The sequence below is a fragment of the Leopardus geoffroyi genome, chromosome A2 (genome assembly GCF_018350155.1).
Source record: "Leopardus geoffroyi isolate Oge1 chromosome A2, O.geoffroyi_Oge1_pat1.0, whole genome shotgun sequence".
Lineage (NCBI taxonomy): Eukaryota > Metazoa > Chordata > Mammalia > Carnivora > Felidae > Leopardus > Leopardus geoffroyi.
This window is the reverse complement of record NC_059331.1, coordinates 63,147,336-63,172,774: the sequence shown is the minus strand read 5'-3', so window position 1 is coordinate 63,172,774 and position 25,439 is coordinate 63,147,336. Positions and strand designations below refer to the sequence as shown.

The 25,439-nt window shown below is 56.4% G+C and overlaps 1 protein-coding gene across 9 annotated transcripts in view; it reads left to right on the top strand.

Moving 5' to 3' along the window:
• TNS3 (tensin 3) overlaps positions 1 to 25,439 on the top strand; it is a 217,867-nt gene that overhangs the window by 167,485 nt on the left and 24,943 nt on the right. For all 9 annotated transcript variants that reach the window (XM_045494226.1, XM_045494223.1, XM_045494230.1 and 6 more), the window contains one exon: positions 24,257 to 24,428. In XM_045494226.1, coding sequence (XP_045350182.1) covers positions 24,257 to 24,428 — 172 coding nt within the window. The remainder of the gene's footprint in view (positions 1 to 24,256; positions 24,429 to 25,439) is intronic.

Below are 25,439 nucleotides of genomic sequence, written 5' to 3'. Positions count from 1 at the left end.
GTCCTGTGCTCTGGTCTCCCTCTGGCCACCTGGTTTCAGTGGCGGCCTGCCTGGCGGAGCCTCCTGCCATTCATTCACCCCTCACCAGACACCAGCCCCTCCGCAGTGAACAAGCCAGATAAACAGAAAGTGTGTCAGCCTGTGCGCCAGGAGTACTGGGAGATTCAGGAATGAGAAGCCGGAGTGGGGGTGGGGGAGAGTCAGAGCCCAGACAGCCCCTCCCTGCTGTTGGGGGGCCTCAGTAAGCTGCTCTCACAGCGCCTGCTCAGGGACCGAGAGGGACATTTAAACACTTGTCCCAAATAATCAGCACTTCAATCTGAATTCAGATCAGATACTATTTAATTCTCCAGGAGGCGGGTTGTAACCACCAGGGGTGCTGGTTAACTGGAAGGATTGGGGACAGGAGGGGACACAGGGTGGCGTCCTGTGAGGTTTTGAGGTTTCACATTTGACGCAGGGAGCCCCGTGAGGACGGAGACGGGCAGGTCTCCCACCCAGGACCCTCCAGCGCCAGCCTGCAGTGGCAGCCCCGGACGGTTGATGGTGTGTGTGTGTGAAATGCCCCTCTGACCTGCCTGGTTACGCCCGGGAAACACGTGCACGCGGGGACGCCATCCTTAGACTTCTCAGCGATTCCAGAATGGACCCTGGGACTCTGGTTTATAGTAAGACAGATCAGGTCTCCAGGCGCGCTCCCAGCACAGCTCCCAAACCCTCGGGGTTTCCTAAGTGGAGGAGCAGAAAGGTGTCTCTAGTGCTAACAGGAGTTTGGAAAAGCACCTGGGGGTGGGGACTGGTTGCCACGGAGACCGCCCACGTGGCCACAGTGGCGGGGCTGTCAGCCCCACCCCCTGACCTCGGGAGGAGGGGCTGTAGGGAGACCGCCCACGTGGTCACAGGAGCGTGGCTATTGGCCCCACCCTCTGACCTCGGGAGGAGGGGCTACAGCGGGACCTCCCACGTGGTTACAGGGGGAGCTGTCGGCCCTACCCCCTGGCCTCCGGAGGAGGGGCTGCAGGTTGGATCCATCACCAATGGCCGATATTTCATCAATCAGGCTCCTGTAATGACACCCCCATAAAACCCAACAGACGGATCCCGAGAGCTTCTGGGTTGGTGAGCACGTGGAGACGGGAGGACAGTGGGCCCCGGGGCGGCAGGGAGTTCGGCGCCCCCTCCGCATCCGCGCCCTGGGCAGCTCTCCCTTCCCTCTGTTCTGACTTAATCCTTTTACAACAGACCAGCGATCTAGTGAGCGATCTGTCCCCCGAGTCCTGTGAGCGGCTCCAGCCAGTTCACCAAACCCTGGGAGGGGTCGTGAGAGCCTCTAGTTTGTAGCTGGTGGGTCAGAACCCAGGTGACACGTGGACTGGTGTCTGGAGGGGGAGGGGCCGTGCTGGAGGATGAGCCCTCAGCTTGGGGGTCTGACGCTGTCTCACCGGGTAGATGGTGTCAGAGTCAAGGCGAATTGTAGGAGCCCCAGCTGTGTCGTGTCGGAGAATTGCTTGTTGGGGTGGGGACCCCCTACACACTTTGGAATTGGGTGTGAAGCTTTTAAAGCCTCAGGAGGAAATGTGCTTCTTGAAAACAAAGTTTGAAGACTTTGCGTGAAGGGGTGATTTGCTTGCAAGCCTCATACAGGAAAGAGACAGAATGATGGAGTTCAGGATGTGAGCTGTTCTGTCATTTCTGATCCAATACTTAGCCTTGATATTTGTTTGCAAAGTGGGAAAAAATGAGAAAATGTTTCATTACAAAATTTGCCTCTGATGTATATCAGCTTCAAATTTAATCCATGATAGATTTTTTTTTTTAACTAGAGTAAAATGGAACATAAAACTAGCTGTTTTGTTTTTCAAGTTTATTTATTTATTTTGAGACAGAGTGTGCGAGTGGGGGGGAGAGAGAAAGAGAGAGAGAGAGAGCGAGGGAGAGAGAATCCCAAACAGGCTCTGTGCTGTTGGTGCAGAGCCTGACTTGGGCTTGAACTCACGAACTGTAAGATCATGACCTGAGCTGAGATCAAGAGTCAGATGCTTGACCGACTGCACCACCCGGGTGCCCTGAGACCAGGAGGAATTCTGATCCCCCGGCAGGACAGAGTATATAGGGCTTCACCCCTGGTCTTGGGGTAGTGCTGCTGGGACCCCTTGGAGTTGGATTCAAAGGGCCGAGACAGGGGACGTTTGCCAGAGGGAGCAGCCTGGAATGTCTCGTTGAGAGAGAGTGAGAGAGAGTACTTGGAGGCAATGCTTTCTTTTTGTTTAAATTAAAAAAAAAAAGTTGTCATTCTTCAAAGCTTGACAAATTGCAAAATGCTTCCACCAAGCATCCCCTTTCCTTCCTGTACCCGAGTTGGCTTTTTTTTTGAAATGCGATGAACTTGCGATGAGAGTGTTTACGGTAGGAGTAAAGGCATGTGCTGAACATGAACGTGTGTGACGTTTACAGATGGCCCTGATTGCTTTGAATCTTGCAGATCCTAAAAACAAGCACATTTACGTATATACTGATCCTGTGTCCGTGTTTAGGTGCCTGTGTGTGAACGGAAAGGGCATATCCACGTCTCTGCACACGTGTGATGCCCTTGCACACTGACCCATGCACAACAGGGCCCCCTGACCCCACAAAATGGCTATGGATGAACAACTGTTGCCCAGACCCCTGACCCCTGAGGCCCCAGATTAAGAAAGTAAGAAAGAAAGATTGAGTGTTTCAAAATCTATTTAAAAATAAACATCCTGGGACGCCTGGTTGGCTTAGTTGGTTAAGTGTCCGACTTCGGCTCAGGTCATGATCTCACAGCTCATGGGTTCGAGCCCCACGTCGGGCTCTGTGCTGACAGCTCGGAGCCCAGAGCCTGCTTCGGATTCTGTGTCTCCCTCTCTCTCTGCCCCTCCCCTGCTTGTGTTCTGTCTGTCTGTCTCTCTCTCTCACAAAAACAAATAAACATTAAAAAGTTTTTTCTTTTTAAGTAAACATCCTGGTGGGCTGGTGGAGTCCGTGTGCGGCCAGGCTTGGGAATGAGAGCGTTCATTCACTTGAGTGAATGCAGCCCTGAAAATACGCACGTTGGCCTTCTGTGCAAGCACCTCGTCTGCTGAGCCGGCCAGCTTGCAAGTGCCCGCATGAACTGACTGTGTCCGACTGCGATGAATGCAGTCTTTTGTGTGCTTTCCTTTGGCTTAGAGGGGTCTTTGTGTTTCCCAATTTAGTGGACTCAGCTCATTGCTTCCCCCTCTGCTGGACTGTTCCTGAATCTCAGAGCGCTGAACTTCTGTGTTTCCCCAGTGGGGGCTGGAGGTGGGGGGGAGAAGGGAGGGTGTGTGTGTGTGTGTGTGTGTGTGTGTGTGTGTGTGTGTGGAGAGGTTGCTATCCCCTTGATCCTGAGCCCTGCAGCCCCAGGCCTTGGTGACAGCCTCCGGGGGCCCTGCTCTCTGGTCTTACACAAGTTGTGGGACCTCTGGCATCTTTGAAACTTAAACAACAGTTTAAGGAGCTGTGTTGTGGGTGGCATGGGGGGCGGTCTCTGAGAAAGGAAGGTGGATTCCAGTCTGTGGAGGATCACCTGCCAAAAATTTGCCTTCCTGTAAGTTTTTTGTTTGTTTGTTTTAATTCTGAATGCACTTCCAAAGCCCCGTCGGTTATCAACATTGAAACACTGGGCTCGGTCCTGGGACTGGATGGGTGGGTCGGCCTCCTGTCCGCCCTGCAGCGGCCCCTGGCGTGTGTGCGGTGGGGAGTCCCCACGGCCAGTCGGACACCTCTTGGAATGGGGGGGAGGGACCCAAAGGAAACGCGGGCACAGTCCTCCTGACAGAGGCCCCGTTCCCGCCCCGCACACACCTCGCACCCAGAGGTGAGCGCCACGGAGCACCGGGTAAACACCACGTGCTGCTGGGTACACTCAGGGAGGTCGTGGGTTACGAGGCCTGAGGAGGGCCAGACGTCTCTCGCCCCCCCCCCCCCCCCCCCCCCGCGTTCCTGGCTGCCACCTGAGCCCTCAGGTTAGGGTGTGTCCCCGAGGGACAGAGGCCCTGACCAAACCACCGTTTAGGCAAAGAAACACAGTCATTGGTTTAAATACCATCACGTGTCAGCGCGTGACCGCACACATGTGGCGTGGACTAGCGCCTGCACATATGCCTAGGTAGGCCTACGTTGAGGGATTCGTCGCTTTTTCAGCGTTTATTACGTGCCATGCCTTCATGTGTGCTTCTGTAAGGGAGCGAATGTATAGAAAACCCAGAAGCCAGGGAAGTAAGAATTCAATAGTGGGGAGAAAAGGGAGAGTTTCCTTTCAGATGCTCCCGGGCCCAGCGTGCGCTCCAGTGGGTTTGTGGGTGAGTTCTGTGTGCCCATGGGTGCAGGTGGTCTCATACTAGGCAGATGGGCGGTCTGACCAGGCATTGGAGGACCTTGACATTGGGTGACCGTGTAGTCAGAGTATCACTGAGCTTGTGCGGTTGCTTTTAGTGTTTGCTTTTCATCCCTTCTCTGCAAAAGCCCATCAGTGGACTGGATCATAAGCAGCCCAGAGCAGCGCCTCCCCAGATGCTGGGGGGGGGGGTAGTGGACCCCTGGGAAAGCAGGGGGAGGGTGTCAGAACCACCCTGAGGACCCCTGTCTGATGTGTGTCGTTCAGGACCTTCCGGAGATCCCTCACTTCTGTGTTTCTAGGGCAGAGCCCTTGCTGAAGTCCTGCGTGCGGGTCTCCGATGCCTCCTCTCTGGGGTCCCGGGGCCCCCTCCTGTGCACACAGGAGGAGCTTTTAGTCCTAAGACGTATCCTGCTGATACCCCAGTTGTTGGGTGTCAGGCTCAGCTTCATTGGGTGAACCCCAGGCGGGCGGGGTGCTCATCCGGGCCTGGTGAGGACCTGATTCCAGTGGGTGCCGTCTGAGCCGAGCGCGTGGAGGGAGGGCAGCCGGGCCGTGCGTGTGGGGCAGCACAGTAGACGGGCCGTATCTGCATTTGATCTGTGACCTTACCGACCTGGGGGTGAGCCTGCCGGGGCCCAGCGAGGTGAGGGTGAGCTCAGGAGTGTCCTCCCGCTGACCCAGGTCGGGCTTGCAAGGTGGGGGTCAGCAGTTTCAGGAGACAATCTCCTGACTTTTCATCGGTTGACTTGCTGCTACTCACAGCACAGCCATGAGACAAGTTTCATCCCTGTTGGGACCCCCAAGCAAAGAGGAGAAGGAGGCAGGGCAGACACATCTCCAGAAGGTTCTAAAATGTCTGTAGACTCCCGCCCACGCCGAGAGCCCAGGTCAGGGAAGAGTTGCACCAAAGCCATACGGTAGCGGCATTTGCAGAAAGCTTGTGCTGCTTCCCCTCTGCACCCCCCCCCCCCCCCCCCCACCGCCCCGACAGCTGCCCCATACTCGTCAGGCCTGCGGTGGCGTCTGCCGGGCACCACGGGAAGGACCCACCCTGAGGAGTGCCTTCCTGGGCCCAGCCACACGACGTGATCCTTCCTTTCTGTTCAGGCAGAGTCGACCACGGGAAGGGCCCGTCCATCCGCCGGCTGAGGCTGCCCTGCGCCATGGTCAGGCATTTCCGACATATCCTTTGCTCTCCCTCAGGCACATAAACAATCCGCAGGAAGTGCCCTGCCTGGACCTCGAGGACAGCAATCCAGGGATCTTCCTGGCCAGTAACAGAGAGGTGGCCCCGGGGGTCCTAGTGAGGGGCGCAGGCCTGCCGGCTTTCAACAGGGTGATGAGTGCATCAGAGGGCCAGGCAGGCAGTGGCTGGAAGCTCCCCTGTGTGTGTGCACCCAGGGCCATTGCAGTGCTCCGGAGGCCCCGCTGGGACGAGAGCAAGAAACGGGTGTCCTGGGAGGGACCTCGTGCTCTGAGGGGGCCTTGGGGCCTTGGGGGAAGCCAGGCCGCAGGGGGATGGAGCACATACCTCCGTGTGACTGAGTGCGATGGTGTTCCAAGTCATGTAAAAATGCAGGGTCATTCGAAATGGGCTTTGAAGAGTGTATAGGAGGAGTTCTTCACCAGTTTGTTTGTGGGGGCGGCAGTGTGGCTTTTCAGATAGAGGGAAGGACAGGAACAGAGAAGAGGGAGGAGAGGGACCTAATGTTCAGGCCCGCCAGCAGCCTGCTGGGGAAATGGGCCGGCAGCCAGGGGACCCAGCTAAGAGCTGGAAAGACATGGTAAGGTGGCAGGCGGCGGGTGGCGGGTGTTGGAGTCCACCGTGGTCAGGAAGGAAACCTCCAGGGTTTGAACAGGAGGCAGGTCCCTGGCTGCCCCGGGCTGGTGGGGGCAGCCCCGGTGAGCGGTGTGCCCCCATCCGGGGGACCCTGGTAGTCAGGGCAGGGCTGACCAGGGACTCCGGTGGCTGCTGGAGCTTCTCCATTGTGAGCGGAGATCCCAGAGGATCTGGTCCACTTTGGGGGAGGTGGGGCTGGAAGAGCATGTCCTGGGGTGCTAGTCCTTCTCAGGAAGGGGGGCTTGCAGGGCCCCCTGGACTCTCTGTTCATCCCTTGGGTGACACCGGCCGAGGGGCTGAACCAGAGCTGGGGACGGCTTCAGCTGGGGGGTTTGTAAGAGGTTAAAGCAGGGAGAAGGGAGACTGAGAGGAAGCGAACCGCGTGGCCAGCAGGCGGGGCCGCGTCTGGAGGCAGCGACTGGGCAGGCGGCCCGCACAGCAGTCCCGGATTCTTTCCGTGGACGGGCTCTCCCCTGCCGCCCTCTGAATGGGCCTCCACGGAGGTGGCCGCCCCCGTCCCGCCCCGACCCCCCCGGGACACCGGAACCCAGAGTCGCCCTGCCCCAGGGGTGGGGGACGCTGCTCACACACTGGGCCGCTAGGGACAGCCCGCGGAGGGAGCGCCTTCCGCCTGGCCCACGACTTCCCGGGCCCTTCCGTGGATTGAGTGGCGCCCCGAGCTGCCCAGGTAAGCGGCCTCTCTGGTCCACCCGAAGCCTGCTGGCATTGGGAGGGGGGGGCAGGCTGAAACCTGAGCTCCCTGGAGGTGGGGGAGGGGCGGGGGGAGGGGACAGGGGTGCAGAGTCCCAGGGCCTGGGAGCTGGGGAGCTAGACTTGGGAGGAGGGTAACTCTCCCCTCCCCGTGTCCCCTGTCACTTGGTGACAGCCCTTGGGCCCTAAGACTTTGCAATAGACACCCCAGCCCCAGAGCCCAGGGGGCCCCTCCTGCCAGAAGAAAGCCACGCTTTGTCTCTGCCGAAAGCCTGGTTCACAGATGTGCGGCTTTGGGAGCCCGGCTGCTTCCCAGCACAGCACATTCTTTTGCTGAGACTGAGCAAGCCTGCCTGCCCTGTTCCAGGGCTGTCCCGTCTGCCCCAGGCCCTGGGGGACGTCAGCTTTCCCCGTGGTGGAGGCCCGGGCTGCACCCAGGTGCTGTACTCAGCTTCCTGGGAGCTGTAGACTGTCAGCGAGTGTGAGAGGAGGCACTGGGAGCAGTCTGGGGTGGGGAGGGGGGGGGGGGTGGGGGGGGTCCCTCCCTGCAGCCAGAACCTGGGGGGTGGGGGTGGGGGGTCTCTCCCTGCAGCCAGAGCCTGGGGGAGGGGAGTATGGGTCCCTCTCTGCAGCCAGAACCTGGGAGGTGGGGGTGGGAGTCCCTCCCTGCAGCCAGAACCTGGCGGGGGTGGGGGTGGGGGATGGGGTCCCTCCCTGCATCTGTCCTCCGACTGCACCCATGAGAGTCTACAGGACGTGGACAGAGCAGGTGCCTGGGTCTGAGGGGCCACTCGGCACCCGTGCCCAAGGGTAGTGCTGGCCTCCACATCTGCTGACCCCTGGGCTGGTGCCACACCGTGCCGGTGCTGTAGCTGGAAGGATGGGGATGGGTAAGAGGGAGAGATGGGAAAACCCCAGATGCTTCATAGGGTTCAAAGGTATTCAGCCTCTTGAAGAAAGAGAAGCCCAAACCGATCAGTCGTCGCCTTCTGGTTCTTTCCCCGGAGGGTCTTGTGTGTGCTCCCTTCCAGAATTGGGAGATTCCTCTGCTCCTGCCCAGAAGGTAGTGTCTGTTCCAGTGTTACCCCCGGTTTAATGCGTTAAAATGTACACAGTTCATACATGGGAGTAATTTCCTGTGAATTTCTTGCACACATCAAGATACTAGAAATTGGGTAGCATGGGAGTGTTTTTCTGACTCCTGAGGTGTGAGATTCGAGAGTTTTGGTCCGTTGATTGCAGGAGAAGAGAGGTCGTTCTGTCCTTCCATCAGTGTCAGTGGCCGGAGATGCCTCACCTGCACCTGTGCCTTCTCAACATGCAGGGGACTCCCTGCCCACGGTGGCATCTGTTGTATTTGGGGGGGAAGAGTCAGTACCTTAGGGCTGGGTTTTGACTTGGACGTCTCCCCAGTGCGGGGCGAAGTCGTCTCGGGGCAAGAACATAGGTTTCCGAGTCACAGAGATGAGCTGGTCTCCTTTGACCAAGGGTCTTTTTTTTTTTTTTTTTTTAATTAAGTGTATTTTTTTAGTTTATTTTTATTTATTTTCGGGGAGAGAGAACATGAGCAGGGGAGGGGCAGAGAGAAAGAGAGAGAATCCCAGGCAGGCTCTGAGCTGTCGGCACAGAGCCTGACACGGGGCTCGAACCCATGAACTGTGAAATGGTGACCTGAGCTGAAATCAAGAGTCAGACAGTCAACCAACTGAGCCACCAGGCGCCCCCCAAGTTTCTTAATTAACCTCACTGTTCAGAAGCTCGTCCACAATGCAGGGCTAATGGTTTGCACACGGAACGTTTTCATGAGGATTAAAGAAAGTTGATATGTGTGACGTAACCGGGATTTTAAAACCTTTTGGAGAAATCTGATGTGAAAGCCATGGGCATCCAGAGCTGCTCACACAGCATTGGGCTGAGGGCCGGGTGAAGGTCTGGGTTGGAGGGTCCCTCTGTCAGTTGGAGGCACACAGATTATGCGTTCAGGACCGCTTGTGGAAAGATGTCCCCGACTGCTACCTGTCTGACTTTTGTGTGTCCTGTCCTTCTGTGTCTTCTCCCTGTATTTGAAGAAAGCAGCAAAGTGCCATCCGAAAGCATTAGGCTGCCGAGCTGAGTTGGAGTCAGGAAGGTGGCTGTGAGGTTGTGTGGCTGAAGGACGTTAAGTGACCCGTGGAGGCTGGTGGCTCTGCAGGCATCAGTGGCCCGCTGGCCTTGGTGCCAAGTTGGGTCCGTGGCGAATTCCTCCCCATTCACTTTACCTAAGGTCACCTGAGACCAGTCGTCCATGCTGGCATTCCCCTGTGACATGGAGGGAATTGGGTCACAGGGACAGTGAGAGCTGGGGTCCAGACCATGCCCACTGTCCACTCCATCCTGCCAGGATGTAAGTTGAGGGAAGTGGACCAGCTCAGCTTCCCTTTCTGCCACTAACTAGTGTCGGCCTCGAGCCATGTTCTCTGTCTGATACTTGACAGGTGATTAGCCTCAGGGAGATCAGGTGGGTGCCAGGTAAACCAGGTCAAGGAAAGTGACACAGACTTTTACAAACTCAGTGGGAGAGAATGGGGTTGGAGGACCCAAGGATGAGCCAGCTTTCCCGGGTGACTGAGTGCAGAGAGAGAAGCTTCTAGAATGTTATGGAGCTCCTTGACAGCGCTTGAGGGGGTAAGAAGAAGGGTCCCCTGAAGATGAAATTTGGTCTTAGAAGATGTGGGTGTTGGGGCCCCTCCTTGTGGCTGTTACAGGAGCAGATGTGACACAGTCTGTCCAGGGCAGAACCTTTGAGAAGGATGCCGTTTTCCAGCTGTCTTGTCCCTTCTGCTGTCTGTAGACTTTCTGTCTTCAGCAGGGTCTTGGCCTTTGGGCTGGGCGAAGGCAAGCCAGGAGTGACATGGAGGCAGCTGAAGGAAAACTGGGGTAATAAAGCTGCTTGCACACTGTCTGAAGTGACACTTCTTTTGTTAATAGGGGAACGTTTACAAGTTTAGTAAGGAGATGTTTAAAAAGATACAAATAAAGGAGGAGAAAGACCGTGTTCCTGGGTAGGAAGATAACGTCGTGAAGGTGTCACATCTTACCAACCTCGTGTGTGCATTTAATGTAGTTCCAATCAGAACACCGATGGGTTTCTTGCAATGGGACTTGATGAAGTGCTTTTAGAAGTCACGGAGTAAAGGATCTTCATTAGTTAGGGTCCCGCCACCGGACGCGAGGACTTGCCAGCGAGCCGGAGAATTGAGCGTGCAAAGGGCCTGTCCATCACCTGGGAGGTGAAGGTGAGACCAGACTCACAGCGACTAGAAGTCTGGTTCGAGAAAAGGGGGTGCTGTCCACCGGAAAGGGGCTGCTCTGCAGAGAATCCCAGAACGGTTTGCCACGCCGACAAGGGCAACGTGGACCCCTCTCTGCCGCATGTGTGCGTCACGTGCAGGTGGGGCAGGGGCTTAAACATCAAGCACAGTTCTTGGGAGCAGTAGGGGCGGAGCGTTCCTCTGTTTGCTGCCCTGGATCTCGCCCCTCGGCTTCTGTTTTCTTGCCTGTCTTAGGTACTTTTCACCCATTCTGATGTCTCCTTTATCTTGGACGTTCCAAGCCTCGTGACTGTCATTCTTTCTGGACAGTGTCCTTTGGCCATTCGTTAAGAGTAGGTTTGTGAACAACAAATTCTGTTCGTTCTCCGTCATCTGCGAATGTCTTATTTTCCCCAGTGGCGGAGGGATATTTTGGCCGCCTGATAGAACTCCCAGTTGGCAGTCCTTTTCCTTCGGTCATTGCGACATGGGGGCCAGTTCGTTGTGGCCTCTTGGTTTCAGATGAATTAGTTACCCATGTTTGAACTGAAGTTGCCCATAGGTGTTCCTCTCTGGGGCTGTGTGTAGGATGGGCTCCTTGTCTCTGGCGTCCAGAAGCTTCCTCATGATGGGTGGGGTGTTTCTTGTTTATCCTGTTTGGGGATCAGTCAGCTGCTTGGCCACATCTTGGGGGTTTTCAGATATCGTTTCGTCTCAGGACCTCCAGCCGGGCTCTCCCTGTTCTGGGTCCCCCAGGGCACAGCCATCGGATCTTCTGTTGCTGGCGCTCAGGTCCCTCCCCTGGGCCTGTTTTGCTGTGTTGTTCACGTGGGATAAATGCTCCTGCTGGACCTTATGGCCAGGATCCCCTCCCTGTCCCCCCCCCCCCACGTTGCTGTTCACACTTCTCTTACTGCATGTTTCATTTCTACCATTTTTTGGTAACTTTTACTTCCTTACTGAGATTTTGGGTTTGTTGTTGTTCCCCTCCCCCCCATTTGTTTGAAGAGAGTGTGCACATGTTTCCAGAAGTAGGGTTCTGAGGCTGCTGTAAAATCCTTGCCAGGTAATCCCAGCACCCGATTCATGCTGACGCCGTCATCGTTCACAGTCTGCGCTCGTCCAAGTGACTTTCCTGGTCCCTAGTGTGACGAGGGGGCCTTCCTGATGCCATGTGGGGAGGCTCTGGATTTATTTTGTCTGGTCTCCTTTCTGCAGCATGGACCATGTGGTGGTGAGATTCACCTTCCCGCCGGCCCTGCTGTTCCGCCTCTGGCTGGAGGCAGAGGGCCCTGCGCCATGCCGATGTCTCCCGGGGTTGGGGGCACATCCTGAGGGCCCCCTTCCTCCGGGAAGCGGGGGTGTTGGGAAAGATGAGCTTTCTGCCTGGCTGTCCTGAACCCACATTACGGGTTTCTGTGGGTGTTGAGTTGGCCTGGGGCAGGTATTGCCAGAATGGTTTTGTGTGTCTGTGTGGCCACTTACTTTTGTTTGGTTGGTTTGGCCTTTTGGAGAGGTGAGCAGGCTTTTCCTGGAGCTGATTTGTCCGTGCTGGTCGGTAGTCCCGGGACCTGTGGGAGGCAGTAAGGCCAGCAGGTGGCTCACCCCCCACAGGTCCCAGGGCCCTGGGGAGCCGCTGCCTGTGCACCTGTCCGGGTCTCCTGGGCTGCGGCCCGGTGACATCCAGGGTGTAGTTTCACGGTGAGGCTGCTCCCTTCTGGCCGGAACCACAAGTTCCCAACCAGACTGTTTTTAGCTTTGCTAATTCGGTAAACATTTGCTGTACAAACACGTCCTCGGTGCTGAGACATGGGACACCGAGGTGAAGTAGGGACGTGACTCTCGGGGCGGAGGCATGGTCCACGGGCACCTGGAGCGGCCCGCGGGAGCCAAGGAGGTAAATCCCAGCCTTAGCCGCAAGGGGCACTTGGGGACTCCATGAGCGGATCCCGTGTGGGGTGTGAAGCCTTGAGCTCGGGATGCTGTCCTGTTCCCCGGAGTGGGCGGGGTTGCAGTAGAACGTGGGGACAGTTTATCATGAAGAGGCTAGAAGTAAGACTGTGTGTTGTCTTTGTGGCTGAGGGATCTGCTGGGAGGGAGGGAGGGAGGGGAGAGGCACACCCCTGGCCGTTGCCCTGAAGGAAGGTGGATGTTTCCGGAGGGCCCAGAACCTTATCTTTTGGCAGGGGTTGGTGTGGTGCCTGATGGCCCTCTGGGGACGTGGCCACAGGGTGGGGACCCCTCCATGACAGGCTGCCCGGAACGCGCACCTTGGGCAGACTTGCGGGAAGAGGGAAGGCATTGGCCCCCTTGTCGCCAGGCCAGGGGCCATGGTGCTGGAGCTGCGACTGCGCCACGGAGACCCTACTCCCGCGTCCACGTCTCAGCTCTGCCTCCTCTTCCGCGGCTTCCTGCTCCGGAGAGCCGCGTCCTCACGGGGAGGTGCCCTGTGGACCCAGGCACCTGGGGTGTCAGTAAACCGTGGCTCCCTTGTAGTAAAAGATGGGCACGCAGAGTTCAGGTTTCTGTGAGGACAGGGTCAGGCAGGGAGCTGCGTCCCCACCCGCAGCCCCCGCCGAGTCCGGGGGTGCCCCAAGGACTGGAGCGGCCTCGGCTCCCTCTTGGGGCCCCTGGAGGATCTGCAGGGGGTTCTGGCCGTGGATGGCCAAGGGCACCGGCACCCAGGAGGGGCTTGTCACCATGAGGGACCCCTCTGGAGGACAGGAAGCTTCCACCGTGGTGCAGCGCTCCCCGGACTTGTCTGGGGCGTCCAGGCCTCCGTGCACATGCACTTGGGCCCTGTCCAGACTTCTCCACCAGCTTCTTTCTGCCTTCCTCTTCCCTTAATCATGAAATTCGCCCTTCCTGTTTATGCTCGCTTGTTCTCATCTCACCCTCCCCTGTCTCCCCCGCTACGGCGAGTGTGGGTCCCCATCTGGGTCCCTGTACGGGTCTCCGGGGCCAGGCTGACCCTCTCTCACGGCTCAGGGAACGGCTCATGCTTTGGACGCAGAGAATCCCCCTTCCTCCAGGAGGGCCGAGAAGGTCAGAGAACGCTTGGTCCCTGTCAGTTCTCGTGGTTCTGTTTAAGGGACTGTGAAGACAGGACAGACCACTCATGTGGGGGGCGGCTGGGGCGTCTGAGACCAGGAGCGGAGTTCCAGTATCCGCTGCGGATTTTGGTTTGCCCTTCGCTTTGGAGAGAAGGAAATGTGTCTTAGGATCAGGTCCCTCGGGTCTGTTTCCTCCTTCCCCCCAAAGTGGAGCGATTTCCTGCATCCTGTCCTGGGGGAGGGGTCATTCTGGGGAGAGGGTCCCAGGATGTGGCTCTGTGGGGGCGGCCACCTGCTGTCCGGCCTGGCCTCTTGTGGAGGGAGCGTCTGTTGTGGTGACTGGGTGCTGGAAGTTACAGTGAGATGTTTGGAGCAAGTTTTTTTTCCAAGTTTTTTTGAGAGAGAGAGCAGGGGAGGGAGGGGCAGAGAGAGAGGGAGAGAGGATCCCAAGCAGGCTCCCCACTGTCAGCACAGAGCCCAACGCAGGCCTGAAGCTCTCACGTGCGTGCACATCCTCCCCCACACCTTGACCACCAGGATTGTGTTAGCAAAGACCTTTTGCGCATCGGCGTGACCAGCCTGCTTGTCGGAAATGGTGTCGGGTGGGAACCCGAGTGGAAAATAGCGAGAGTGAAGACATTAGGGTCCAGGGAGCCATAGTGTCGTCCCCTTGGAGCCTCCTGATCGTCCACCAGGCTGCAGGTAGGGATGGCAGGTGCCGTGGACACTGCACCGTCCGGCGAGGGCTCCCAGAGTCTGAGGTTGCTTGCGCCTCTGGACGTCTGCCTCAGCCTTGTCGGGGCCGCCATCCAGGGCCCCGAGGACGAGGGAAGATGACAGGTGGTCTCCTCCTCCCATCTCTCGTTCCTCATTGCCCGCCGTAGTGAGCACCCTTCGTGTCCTCCCGAGGGAGTCCTCCCCATGACCCTGAAGCATGCTCCCCCATTCTTATCCTGCCATTTCCAAAGAGGCTACGTCGCCCCAAAACGTGCGCCTAGTGCTGTGGGCGTGTCCTCCCCGGAAGTTCACATGTTGACGTCAGAATGCAGCTGGATTCGGGGGCAGGGATTTGCAGACGTGACTATCGTGAAAGGAGATGATTAGGGCGGCCCTGGTCCAGTGTGATGGCGTCTTTGTAAGCGGAGGACATCAGGACACAGACATGCAGAGGGACGACCACGTGAGGACACGGGGAGGAGACGGCTGTCCCTACATCCAGGAGAGGCCTGGGGAGGGACCAGCCCGGCCACGCCTGGATCTCCAACTTTAGCTTCCAGGACCTGAGGAATAGATCGCATTGTGTGAGGAATAGATCGCGGGTACATGTGTGACACCAGGACTCTGACCCAGGGAGTCCGGGTCCAGAAGGAAGAGGAGCATGACGATGGGAATTCAGGAGAAGGTTCTGGAATCCCCTCCGGCCAACGAGGCACAGGAGTTTCTGGAAGATGTGGCTTCCCGTCAGGTCAGCTGGTGACAATGCAGACCCTGACCAGTTGTTTTGAGGACCAAGTAAGCCTGCAAAGGGCCCCGCACGTAGGGATTATTGGTAATGTGCTGACACTCTATGAAAACTTGCTTTTTCTAACAAAAATATCTTCTGTGTCTTGGCACACATTGTGAAGACGTATCAGCTTCACACACTCAGTGATAGCGGGAACCCAGGGAACCACGCGGTTTTAACTGAGGCTGAGATTTCCAGCACTGACCTAACAGGGTTTGTGATCTTGCGATCGATCCCATGATCTCAGGGTGATTTACGGGTTTTGCATACTCACTGCTGCCTGGCTAGGGACCTGGTTTTAGGATCTGAGCAGTGATAATCTCCTGAAAACGGCAGACTTCTGGTTTCTGAAATTGGGACAGAAACCTCCCATTAGCCTGCTGGGGTCCCAGAGGCAGGTCCCCAAATGCCCAGGGGTTCTGGGGCGTAAGCATCCCATAAGGATGCCTTGGATGTATGTCCATCAGATTTTCTGTGGGAAATGGGGTCTTCCAGTCATGGCAAGAGGCAGGCTTGTGCCACAGGCCCTTTGAACGTGACTGTGAAGTTCTGCAGTACAGTCATGGTGGGAAGAAGGCTCCCACCCACATACTGGTTGAAGGCTCTTCAGGGTCCATATGTCAGCCGGGCTGAAGTGACCTTTCCTTAGACGTCCCGTGGCAGCGTTTCACATGAAACCCACGTGCATTTCTAGCGGAAAGCCGATTGCTGGAATTGTGCCCGAAGGAAGAAAGCATCAAGAATTTTTGTCCTGTGGCCTGGCCCCGTTGTGGGGCTGGAATTGTTTTGGGAACTTGGGACTTGTAACCAAACGGGGGTCACAAGGACAGGCATCTTCACCAACACACCTGGGCGTCATCTGTGGGGTCCATGTCTGCTGCTGGCCTCCATCTGCGTGTAAATCCCGGGACGCAGGCTGTGGTGACCACACTCCCTGTCTCTCCTCGGCTGACCCGCCAGCAGGTGCATAGGCTCCCCTCTGCCTGGAAAGCACTTTCTCTGGGCTCTGGCCTCCGCACAAGGAAGGCTTCCCTGAGGGAGGTCCAGTGCCTCCTTCTCCCTGGCGCCCTGTCCCCGGGTAGCCCGACGCCATCTGCCGTATGCATTCCAGTCTGCCTTGATTCCTACCCAGTGGACAGCAGCTTCAAGATCTCCTATCACTGGGGCCGCTGCAAGTGACCGGTCCCCACCACGTAACTGGCTGACAGAACACGGGAGAAAGACGTGGGGCTACTCCCAGGAGCCAGAGGGCTGAGCACACACGTACCCACCCTTGGATGAAGGATAAACAAAACATGGCCTGTCCAGCAGTGGAATATCATCAGCCCTAAGAAGGAAGGACTTTTTTTTTTTTTTTTTAACGTTTATTTATTTTTGAGACAGAGACAAAGCATGAATGGGGGAGGGTCAGAGAGAGGGAGACACAGAATCGGAAACAGGCTCCAGGCTCTGAGCTGTCAGCACAGAGCCCGACGCGGGGCTCGAACTCACGGACCGCGAGATCATGACCTGGGCCGAAGTTGGCCGCTTAACCGACTGAGCCACCCAGGCGCCCCAGGAAGGACATTTTTGTACATGCTGCCACACGGATGACCCTTGAGGACAGAAGCCAGACACAGAAGCACGCATACTGGATGATTCCATGTGGGCACGGTCCTGCGAGGGTCCCGTCCGGGGAGGAGGAAGGTGGGTGCGGGGCTGGGGGAGGGGTGGGGAGGAGTGTCTAACAGGGACAGAGCTTTGGTTTGGGAGGATGGCAGTGCTGAGGCGCACGGCGTGGGCATCCCGGGTGTGAACTGCACACCACAGGTGGTTAAGATCGTGAAGTTTGCGTGTCCTTTACCACGTTCCTTCTTGGAAAGGGAGATGTCAGTGAGCCGCAGAGGAAGGTTCTGGCCTTGGGTTTTGGTCACAACGCCTCACCCCCACCTACTTCTCCGCTCTGTGTGCAGCTTCCCATGTCCAGGCTCCGGGTGTTCTCGGTATCCCCAGGACCCCCGGCCCCGATGCCGTTCTTTGCTGAGCCCTGCGGACGGAAGCAGTTTGTCCTCCTGGGCGCACACACCAAAGCCCAATTTTGTGGGTTGCCACGGGGCCCCGTGAGCGCCTGAGAGACTGGCCTCGCGTGGTGCATCGCACGGGTAGCAAATGCTTTGGAAACTCTCCCCGTTTCCACATTAGAATTCCCGGCACCACCCCAGCTAACTAGGGGGAAGTGTGTTTTCCTGCCAGCGTGTTTGAATCAGAACCTCTGAATGGAAAAGGGACATCCTCAAAGAGGCTGGAAAACACAGGGTCCCGACTGCAATGGGCTGTTTGAGCTGTGTGCCCAGGTTCTCAGTTCTCCCGGCTGGGGGAGGCCTGCAGATGTTTCTGGAGGGGGTACCTCCCGCTTGGAGGAGGGCGTCACGGCGGGGTCAGCCGTCTGCACCCAGACAGGAGCCCTGACCCCGGCGTCGGCCGGGCACTTCTGAGTCTGTCGGGGGAACGAGAACATCAGTCCTTCTAGAAGAGGGAACCAGTTCACCCCCCGGGGGGGGGGCATTCCGGCTATGCACGGAAAATGCTGACCTTAGCCGTAGAACACATTCACGGTCAGAGATTTTGACCCGAAGATGCACGAAGGGAAAAGCTCAGGACCGAGAAAGTACGTGTCCGTCCACGCGGAGGTCATCCGCCATTTCCTTCTGTGGGGCTGCGGGTACGCGGCTTTGATTTTCATCCAGAAACACACACGGAGGCCTTGGCTGTTCCAGCCTTTCAGGGGTTTTCCCTACTTAATTCTCCTTCTATCTGGTTGCTTGGCTGTCCTTCCTTTGCTTTCCAGAAGCTCGGCTTAATGGCCTGCTGTTCGTAGACAAATAACAGAAGCGTGCTAAGATAAGGACTTCCTTTTAAAAAAAAAATCACTTCTACCCAGCTTCCCATGCAAAGTCATGCTTTTTAAAAATAACACTTTAAATTTAGAGCTGAACAGACCCGAGAAGACATCTGAGCTGCTGTTCACGGGTGGGATTCTGCAGATGGAGTTGCCAGAGGCTGGGAGTGCGGCCAGCGGTCCGTGACTTGTGGCCAAGAGCCCAGGTCCAGAACCTCAGGGGGTGTGGGCAGCCCCAACCTTCCCAGCAGCCCCAACCTTCACACCTGGAGATACAGGGACTGAGACGAAAAATGTGTTCATACTACTCGTGCAGAAATCTCTCTGATGGTCCACAGTTAACTCTGTAGTCCCCGGGTGTGAGCAGGAGGGCAGGGTGTTGGGGGGACGTGGTGACAGATGGATGATGGTGGAGGCTGGATCGATCGATGATGGATCGACCATACGTATGTACAGCCTCACACTCGCTTCCAGAGGGGCCGAGAATATGCCTGTTTCTCACGGCCTGAGGCTCAGTCAGGTGGTCAAATAGCAAAACTCCTCTTTCTTCCCCGGGATAGGTGAGTATCCTCTTGACATCCCCCCTGCTAAATTTATTTCACGTTTCCTTAAAGGCCATGTGGAAGTGTAGCTGCAGTTTGTAATTAACAGTCACTGACGCACGAGTCAATCGTTGTGCTTTGTAAGATTCTTCACGCACAAGAAGGCAAGGAGGCATGAGTTTGTGTTGATGTCCTGCACCCCAACTTGTGCAGCACGTTGTGGTCCCTGCGCCTAAGGTGGGGGCCACGTCCCAGCACGCGTAGACCTCAGGGTCTGGCCAGCTCGGGCTGGGCGGGCAGCGAGCATGCGGGGCCCCCTTCTTCCTGGAAACTTTTCCTGTGCTGAGAATCGCGGCCAGCGGGGAGCAGATGTTATCCAGCTTCCCACGGAACCTCCTGCAGCGGCCCCAGAGGGGCCTAAAAATAGACCTTTTGGAAAAAAGCCCACGACCCTCTGTCACCCCTGTTCTGGGTAAAGGAAGTGCAGGAAGGGGAAGCTGAGGGGAGCCTGGGCCCGGAAGGTCCTGGAAGGTCTGGGAGCCCCGGAGGGAGGGGCGCCAGGACAGCAGCTGGCCCAGGGAACCAGGAAGCCAGGGGCCTGGTTTCCAAACACTGATGGAATTGTGCCTCCTCCTGGGGTGTCAGCAGGAAAGGGGAAATGTGAGAATATGTCAGGAGAAACACAAACGTGGCTTTGCCTGGAGGATGCTGGGGACGTGAAAGAGGCACGTGTCAGGGCCTCCGGGGCCCTCACATGTCACCGGCCAGGCAGCTCCCTCACGGGCGGGACGCCTCACCAGCTCCCGACCGTCCTCACTGCACCCCTGGGCCTCCGTCCGGACCCAGACTGAGAATGCAGAAGCCAATGGCCTGGAATAGGCGGCCGGGCCCAGGGACAGTCCTTTCAAAACGTCACCGTAACTGCTAACAGCAGAGGTTCAAGGTGAACACTGTCAGCCGCACGTGTTCCACCTGCCCTCCCCGCGTGCGCTTCCTGGAAGGTGGTGGGTCCACGAGGCAGGTTTGCGTCTGCGGGCCAACTCCCAGACCTGGTGTGCTTGTTTTTGGTTCAGGTTTCCAGTGTCTTCTCCAGCCCCGTGGGGTTCCTGTGTCACACTCTCTGGATATCCCACGGGGATGGGCCTGCGCCCCGCACCTCTGAGGATGGAGGTCGTGCCCTTTCTCCTCGAGGCCCCACTCCCTCTGGGTGGGTGGGGGGCCCTGCAGCCCCGTGGGGCCACCTTCAGCTGCGTGCGTGCGTCTCTGAGCACACAGGAGGGCCTGGCTCTGTGGCAAACGTGGCCGGGAAGCCAGTGTCTCCACGCTGAGGTCCTTGGCTGTCCCTTCTCCAGATTGAGGGTTAATTAAGCTCTGTGGCCCGGGGCAGGGAACAAAACCCAGCCACTGCCCAGAGTTGGTGCTGAGTTGTGAACAAAGCCACTTTCATGGGGAGCGCTGAGCATGCTGTTTTCCGGAACCGGGATGGGGTGACAGGAACAAAGCGGGATCTCATCTCCCTCCTGCCTTGGTCCCGGGGGTGGCGATCTCAGGCGCCACGCGGCTGTGGCGTGGGATTCCTGAGGCTGCTGTGGCACGGCAACACTAGAGCGTGTGCCCCTGTGGCTGCAGCAGGACCACCGAGAGCACCGTTGGTGACGGAGTCACCTGCCGGGGGGGAGGTGCTGTGCACGCTCTTGCGTGACCCGCCAGGCTCCAGCCACCCTCATGCGGGCATGTTGGCCTTTATCGATAAGCAGGTCTTCTGACTCCAGAAGTTGGGTGCTTGCTCCTTGGCCGGGCCTGTGGCGATCAGGACCACCACCCTGAGTCCTCAGGCCAGCCCCCAGGGCTGTTTCCACATCCTGCCCTCGACTTTTTCCTTTAACTTCGGAGCCTCGTTCATTACTTCATAGCAGGTGTGAGACACTCACGTCGGCGCAGGGGTGGGGGCCCGGCAGGGGGCAGTGGGGTTGTCCCGCCCTGTGCACACAAAGCCCGCAGAAGGGGGCGCCTGGGTGGCGCAGTCGGTTAAGCGTCCGACTACAGCCAGGTCACGATCTCGCGGTCCGTGAGTTCGAGCCCCGCGTCGGGCTCTGGGCTGATGGCTCAGAGCCTGGAGCCTATTTCCGATTCTGTGTCTCCCTCTCTCTCTGCCCCTCCCCCGTTCATGCTCTGTCTCTCTCTGTCCCAAAAATAAATAAACGTTGAAAAAAAAAAAAAAATTTAAAAAAAAAAAAAAAAAAACAAAGCCCGCAGAAGGTGCACAGCACTCCCATAGTGTCCATTTTACCGGAATCCCGCATCCTTCCCGGCTCCCATCAAACATGCTTCCTCCAGGAAGCCCTCCAGCTCCCGCAGACAGAGCAGTCCCTCCCACAAGTGCCTCTGTGGATGCAGGAGTGCCAGTCCTCAGGGACTTACAGTGTGGTTTGTACAAGTACAGCATTAGCGGGGAGCCTGGGGGACTCTGTCGGTAAGTGTCCGACTCTTGGTTTTGGCTCAGGTCACGACCTCACAGTTGGTGCGTTCAAGCCCCATGTCAGGCTCTGTGCTGGCAGTGGGGAGCCTGCTTGGGATCCTCTCTCCCTCTCTCCCTGCCCCTCCCCTGCTTGTGCTCTCTTTGTCTCTCTCACAAATAAATAAATGAACTTAAAAAAAAAAATACATTAGCGCTGGGCTTCTCTGTAGAGAAAAGTGTACTGAGTGCGTAAAAACCACTGAAATCGGTTCCTCCGTTTCCCCCTTCCCAGGATTGCACAAGGTGCTGTGTTTCGACGTTTGTCACTGATTTTCATAAGTTTGACTATTAAGTGAAAATGTGTAGTTTTGTTTTTACTTATCTTGGTTAGATTCCATGGATTGCTTTCTAAATTTTTTTTAATGTTTATTTAATTTTGAGAGAGAGAGAGCGCGCGCGCATGCGTGAGCGAGCACAAGCAGGGGTGGGGCAGAGAGAGAGGGAGACACAGAATCTGAAACAGGCTCAAGTCTCCGAGCCGTCAGCACAGAGCCCGATGTGGGGCTCGAACTCACAAACCGCAGGAGTTCGTGACCTGAACCAAAGTCAGACGCTTAAACTGACTGAGCCACTCAGGTGCCCCGACACTGGATTATTCTTAATGCACTCCAGGTTTTTTGTGAAATTCTCTTACATTTTTTGAAACAATTTCCATTTAATTAAAGCATGTATGCCTTTTAACTCCAACATATATATAGCTGTGAGTGTTCTCTCTCTCTTTCTCTTTTTTTGTCTTTGTTTTAAATTTCTTTGTTCTGTTACCTGGCTTGCCTGATTGGTTTTTTTTATTTTTTTTATGTTTATTTTTGAGAGAGAGAGACAGACAATGCAAGTGGGGGAGTGGTAGAGAGCGGGGGAGACACAGAATTTGAAGCAGGCTCCAAGCTCTGAGCTGTCAGCACAGAGCCCGACGCGGGGCTTCAACTCACGAACTGCGAGATCATGACCTGAGTTGAAGTTGGATGTTTAAGCGACTGAGTCACCCAGGTGCTCCCTGATCGGTTTTTTAAATATTTGAATTGTGTCCAGGAATTATAGATCGATGATAGATAGATAGATAGATAGATAGATAGATAGATGGATGGATAGATGGTTAGGTAGCTGGATGGATGGATGGATGGATGGATGGTTAGGTAGCTGGATGGATGGATAGATGATGGATGGTTGGATAGGTAGGTGGATGACTGGCTGACTGGCTGGATGGTTAGATAGGTGGATGGATGGATGGATGGATGGTTGGATAGGCAGATGGATGGATGGATTGATGGGATAGGTGGATGAATGGATGATGAATGGACAGATGCATGATGGGGTGGATGGATGATACGTGGTTGGACAGGTGGGTGGGTAGATAGATGGAAAGATGGATGGATCAATCAGTCGATGAATAAACAGGCAGGTGGTGGAGGGTGGTGTATCTCCAGAGAGGGAGATTTTCTCCAGGCAGACATTTAGGTCCAGGTGGGCCTGATCTGTTTCTGGTGCTGGTGTTCCCACGACGTGGCCCTCTGGGGCCTCACCTGGAATCCCTGTTGGCAAGGGCCTCTCTTCCTGGGTAAGTGCCTAGAGCCCCACCGTGAAACTGCCCAAACCCCTGCTTGTTTTGTGGCTTCCCAACTGCTACCTCAGCCTTGGTGACCAGGCATCGGGCTCACTTCAAGTCCCAGCTGCCCAAGTGGCTCAGAACCTCACTTTTTCTCTCTCTAGATCAGTGGGACTTCCACAGCCCTGACCACAGACTTGGGTCCAGCCTATATTCCATGTGCTTCAAAGGGGTCTGTGGCCAGGATGCATTACCCGCCCTAATGCCATCCCCTTCCCGGAAATGAGTCATAGGAGTGATCTGGAATTTTTAAAGACTTTACTATGCTTTTATCAACTCTCGTTATTTTTTTTTTAACTTAGATGTTTTGAGAGAGAGAGAGGGAGAGAGAGAGAGACTGGGAGTGCACACAAGCAGGGTGGGGGCAGAGGGAGAGCGAGAGAATCTTAAGCAGGCTCCATGCTCAGTGCAGAGCCCGATGGGAGTCTCAGTCCCACAACTGTGATCCAGATTCGGACTCCTAACCAGCCGAGCCCCCCAGGTGCCCCAAGTCTCCCTTGTTCTAAAGCAGAAAGCAAAATAACCTGTATTTCTTACAATGTTATTTTATTGACCATGGTCGATTTTTTAAGAAGCTGAGTTTACAAAAAAGGCAAGTGGGGCATCTGGGTGGCTCAGTCGGTTGAGCGTCCAGCTTCAGCTCAGGTCATGATCTCCCAGCTGGTGGGTTCAAGCTCTGCGTCAGGCTCTGTGCCGACAGTGTGGAACCTGCTTGGGATTGTCTCTCCCTCTCTCTCTTTCTGCCTCTACCCTGCTCACTCTTTCTCAAAAATAAATATCGAAAAAGGCAAGATTGTACAAATATCCAGAAATAATGGAGATGCTGGGCCATAACCAGATGGGCATTTTGTCCGTGAAAATGTATGAAATTCCAGGGAGGTGTTGGCTTGGTGTTAAACAGCAGGTTTCCATGGCACTCAGTTTCTCACTCCCTGAGTGACAGGGTCCGGGCCGGGGTCTCTGCATCTTGCTGGGGTGGGGACACCAGCCATCAGTGCTGTGCTTGAGGTGGGATGTATGCTAGGAAGCTCGAAGCCCAGGGTGTGGACTAAGATACCAACTCGGGACACATGGAGGTGAAGTGCCCACTGAGCCACAGCCACAGGGCCTGCACTTTGTGGAAAGTGTCTCTTCTGTGGAGTCTCTTCTGCTGTTTCTCAGAGAGAAGGCCTTGCCCTTCCTTCCTTCCTTCCATGTTTATTGTTGAGAGAGGGAAAGAGACAAGAGTGTGAGCAGGGGAGGGGCAGAGAGAGAGAGGGATACACAGAATCGGAAGCAGGCTCCAGGCTCTGAGTTGTCAGTGCAGAGCCTGGCTCGATCTCATGAACTGTAAGATCATGACCTGAACCGAAGTCGGATGCTTAACCGACTGAGCCACCCAGGCACCCCTGACTTTTATTTCAATGTTTATTAATTTTTGAGAGAGAGAGAGAGACAGCATGAGTGGGGAAGGGGCAGAGAGAGAGGGAGACACAGAATCCCAAGTAGGCTCCAGGCTCCGAGCTGTCAGCACAGAGCCCAATGGCGGGGCTCGAACCGACGAACTGTGAGATCATGACCTGAGCCGAAGTTGGATGCTCAACTGACTGAGCCCCCCAGGTGCCCTCTGAAGCCCCTTTCTAAAGTGACAGCCAGCCGGCTTCATCATCACCGTCGGTCTGTCTGTGTAAAGTCGCCTGCAGGATGTTGATGACGTGTGCAAGGCAGAACAAAGCTTTGCACGAAGCTCGTCAGCTCACCGTAGCGTGGGGAAGTTCGGCGCGTGTTCCGTCCGTGTCTTGCATTTGGGGAGTGCACCAGACCAGAGTGACCCCTGCTTAGTGGCTTTGGGCCCCTCCCCTGCAGCACAGATTTTCAGAAGCCATTTCACCCCTTCTGGAAGAATAGTGACCAGGCCTGTAAGCACATCTCCACTCTGGTTTTCTCGCTGCAGAACCTCGAGGCTGCCCTGAGATCCCGCATCGCGCTGTGGGGATGTCCGAGAGCCCCGTCGGGCCCAAAGCCGCGACGCTCCGGGCTGACATGCCGGCCGCGCCCTCCTCCTTCCAGCGGGCGTTCACGTCCAGCACCACCTCCAGCAGCAGCCCCGGCCAGCGGCGCGAGAGGTAGGGAAACGGGCCCTTGCGCTTAGCGGAGCCGCCCTTGCAGATGGAACGGCCACGGAGGGGAGGGCGGAGGGCCCGGCCTGCAGCCCACACGCAGCTGCTCTGTGCGCTGAGAACCGTCGCTCTTGAGAAGTGTAATCACAGATAGACACTCCTGAGAGCGTCCCCCCACTGTTGACAGGACACCCCAGGGAACCCACCGGCAGGTGGACTCTGGGGACAGTGGCCAGTTCAGGACCGGCACCTGTGACAGCGTGCTCTGAGCCAAGGCTGGAGCAGGGGTGCTCGGGCTTGGTCTCCCTCGGCGGCCAGGATGGCGGTGCTCTTGGGGACATGGAGTTTGTCCTGGTGTTCGGGAAAGCCCAGCGACACCCCCTTGGTGGATTGCGAGAGCAGGAGGGGCACACAGAGGGAGAGAGGTCATGTCGGTGCTTTGTGGGGGCCGGCCCTTGAACCACTGCACGTGCCCTGACCAGGAACGGTTTCTTGGTGTTTCCCTAGGACACGTCATGCCCCGCCTCACTCTTGATTCTGCCTCCTTCCTCTTTTTTTTTTTTTTTAAGTTTACATATTTATTTTGAGAGAGAGAGAACAGGGGAGGGGCAGAGAGAGAGAGAATCCCAAGCATCAGTACAGAGCCCGATGTGGGGCTCAAACTCACAAACTGTGAGATCATGACCTGAGCCGAATCAAGAGTCAGACGTTTGACTGAGTCACCCAGGCGTCCCGTTCTTCTTCTTCAAACCAGGGTCAGGGTCTCATCTGAGGACTTGGTGTGATGCCTGGGGCAGTAAGTGTTTGCTAGGGAGTGTGTGTGATTTGCTGGCTGGGAGCTGACTTTCTGGAGTTCCAGAAATTTGGAATTTCTGATTTCCTCCATCCTGGAATTTCTGGCTTCGGGTAGGGTAACTTCTCTTATTACTACTGGGCTCCTTTAATCAGCTGGTTAGGGGAAACTGAGTCAGGTGCCCTGGCTAGCTATCAGGGGAGGGGGAAGAAGAAAATGGGGAG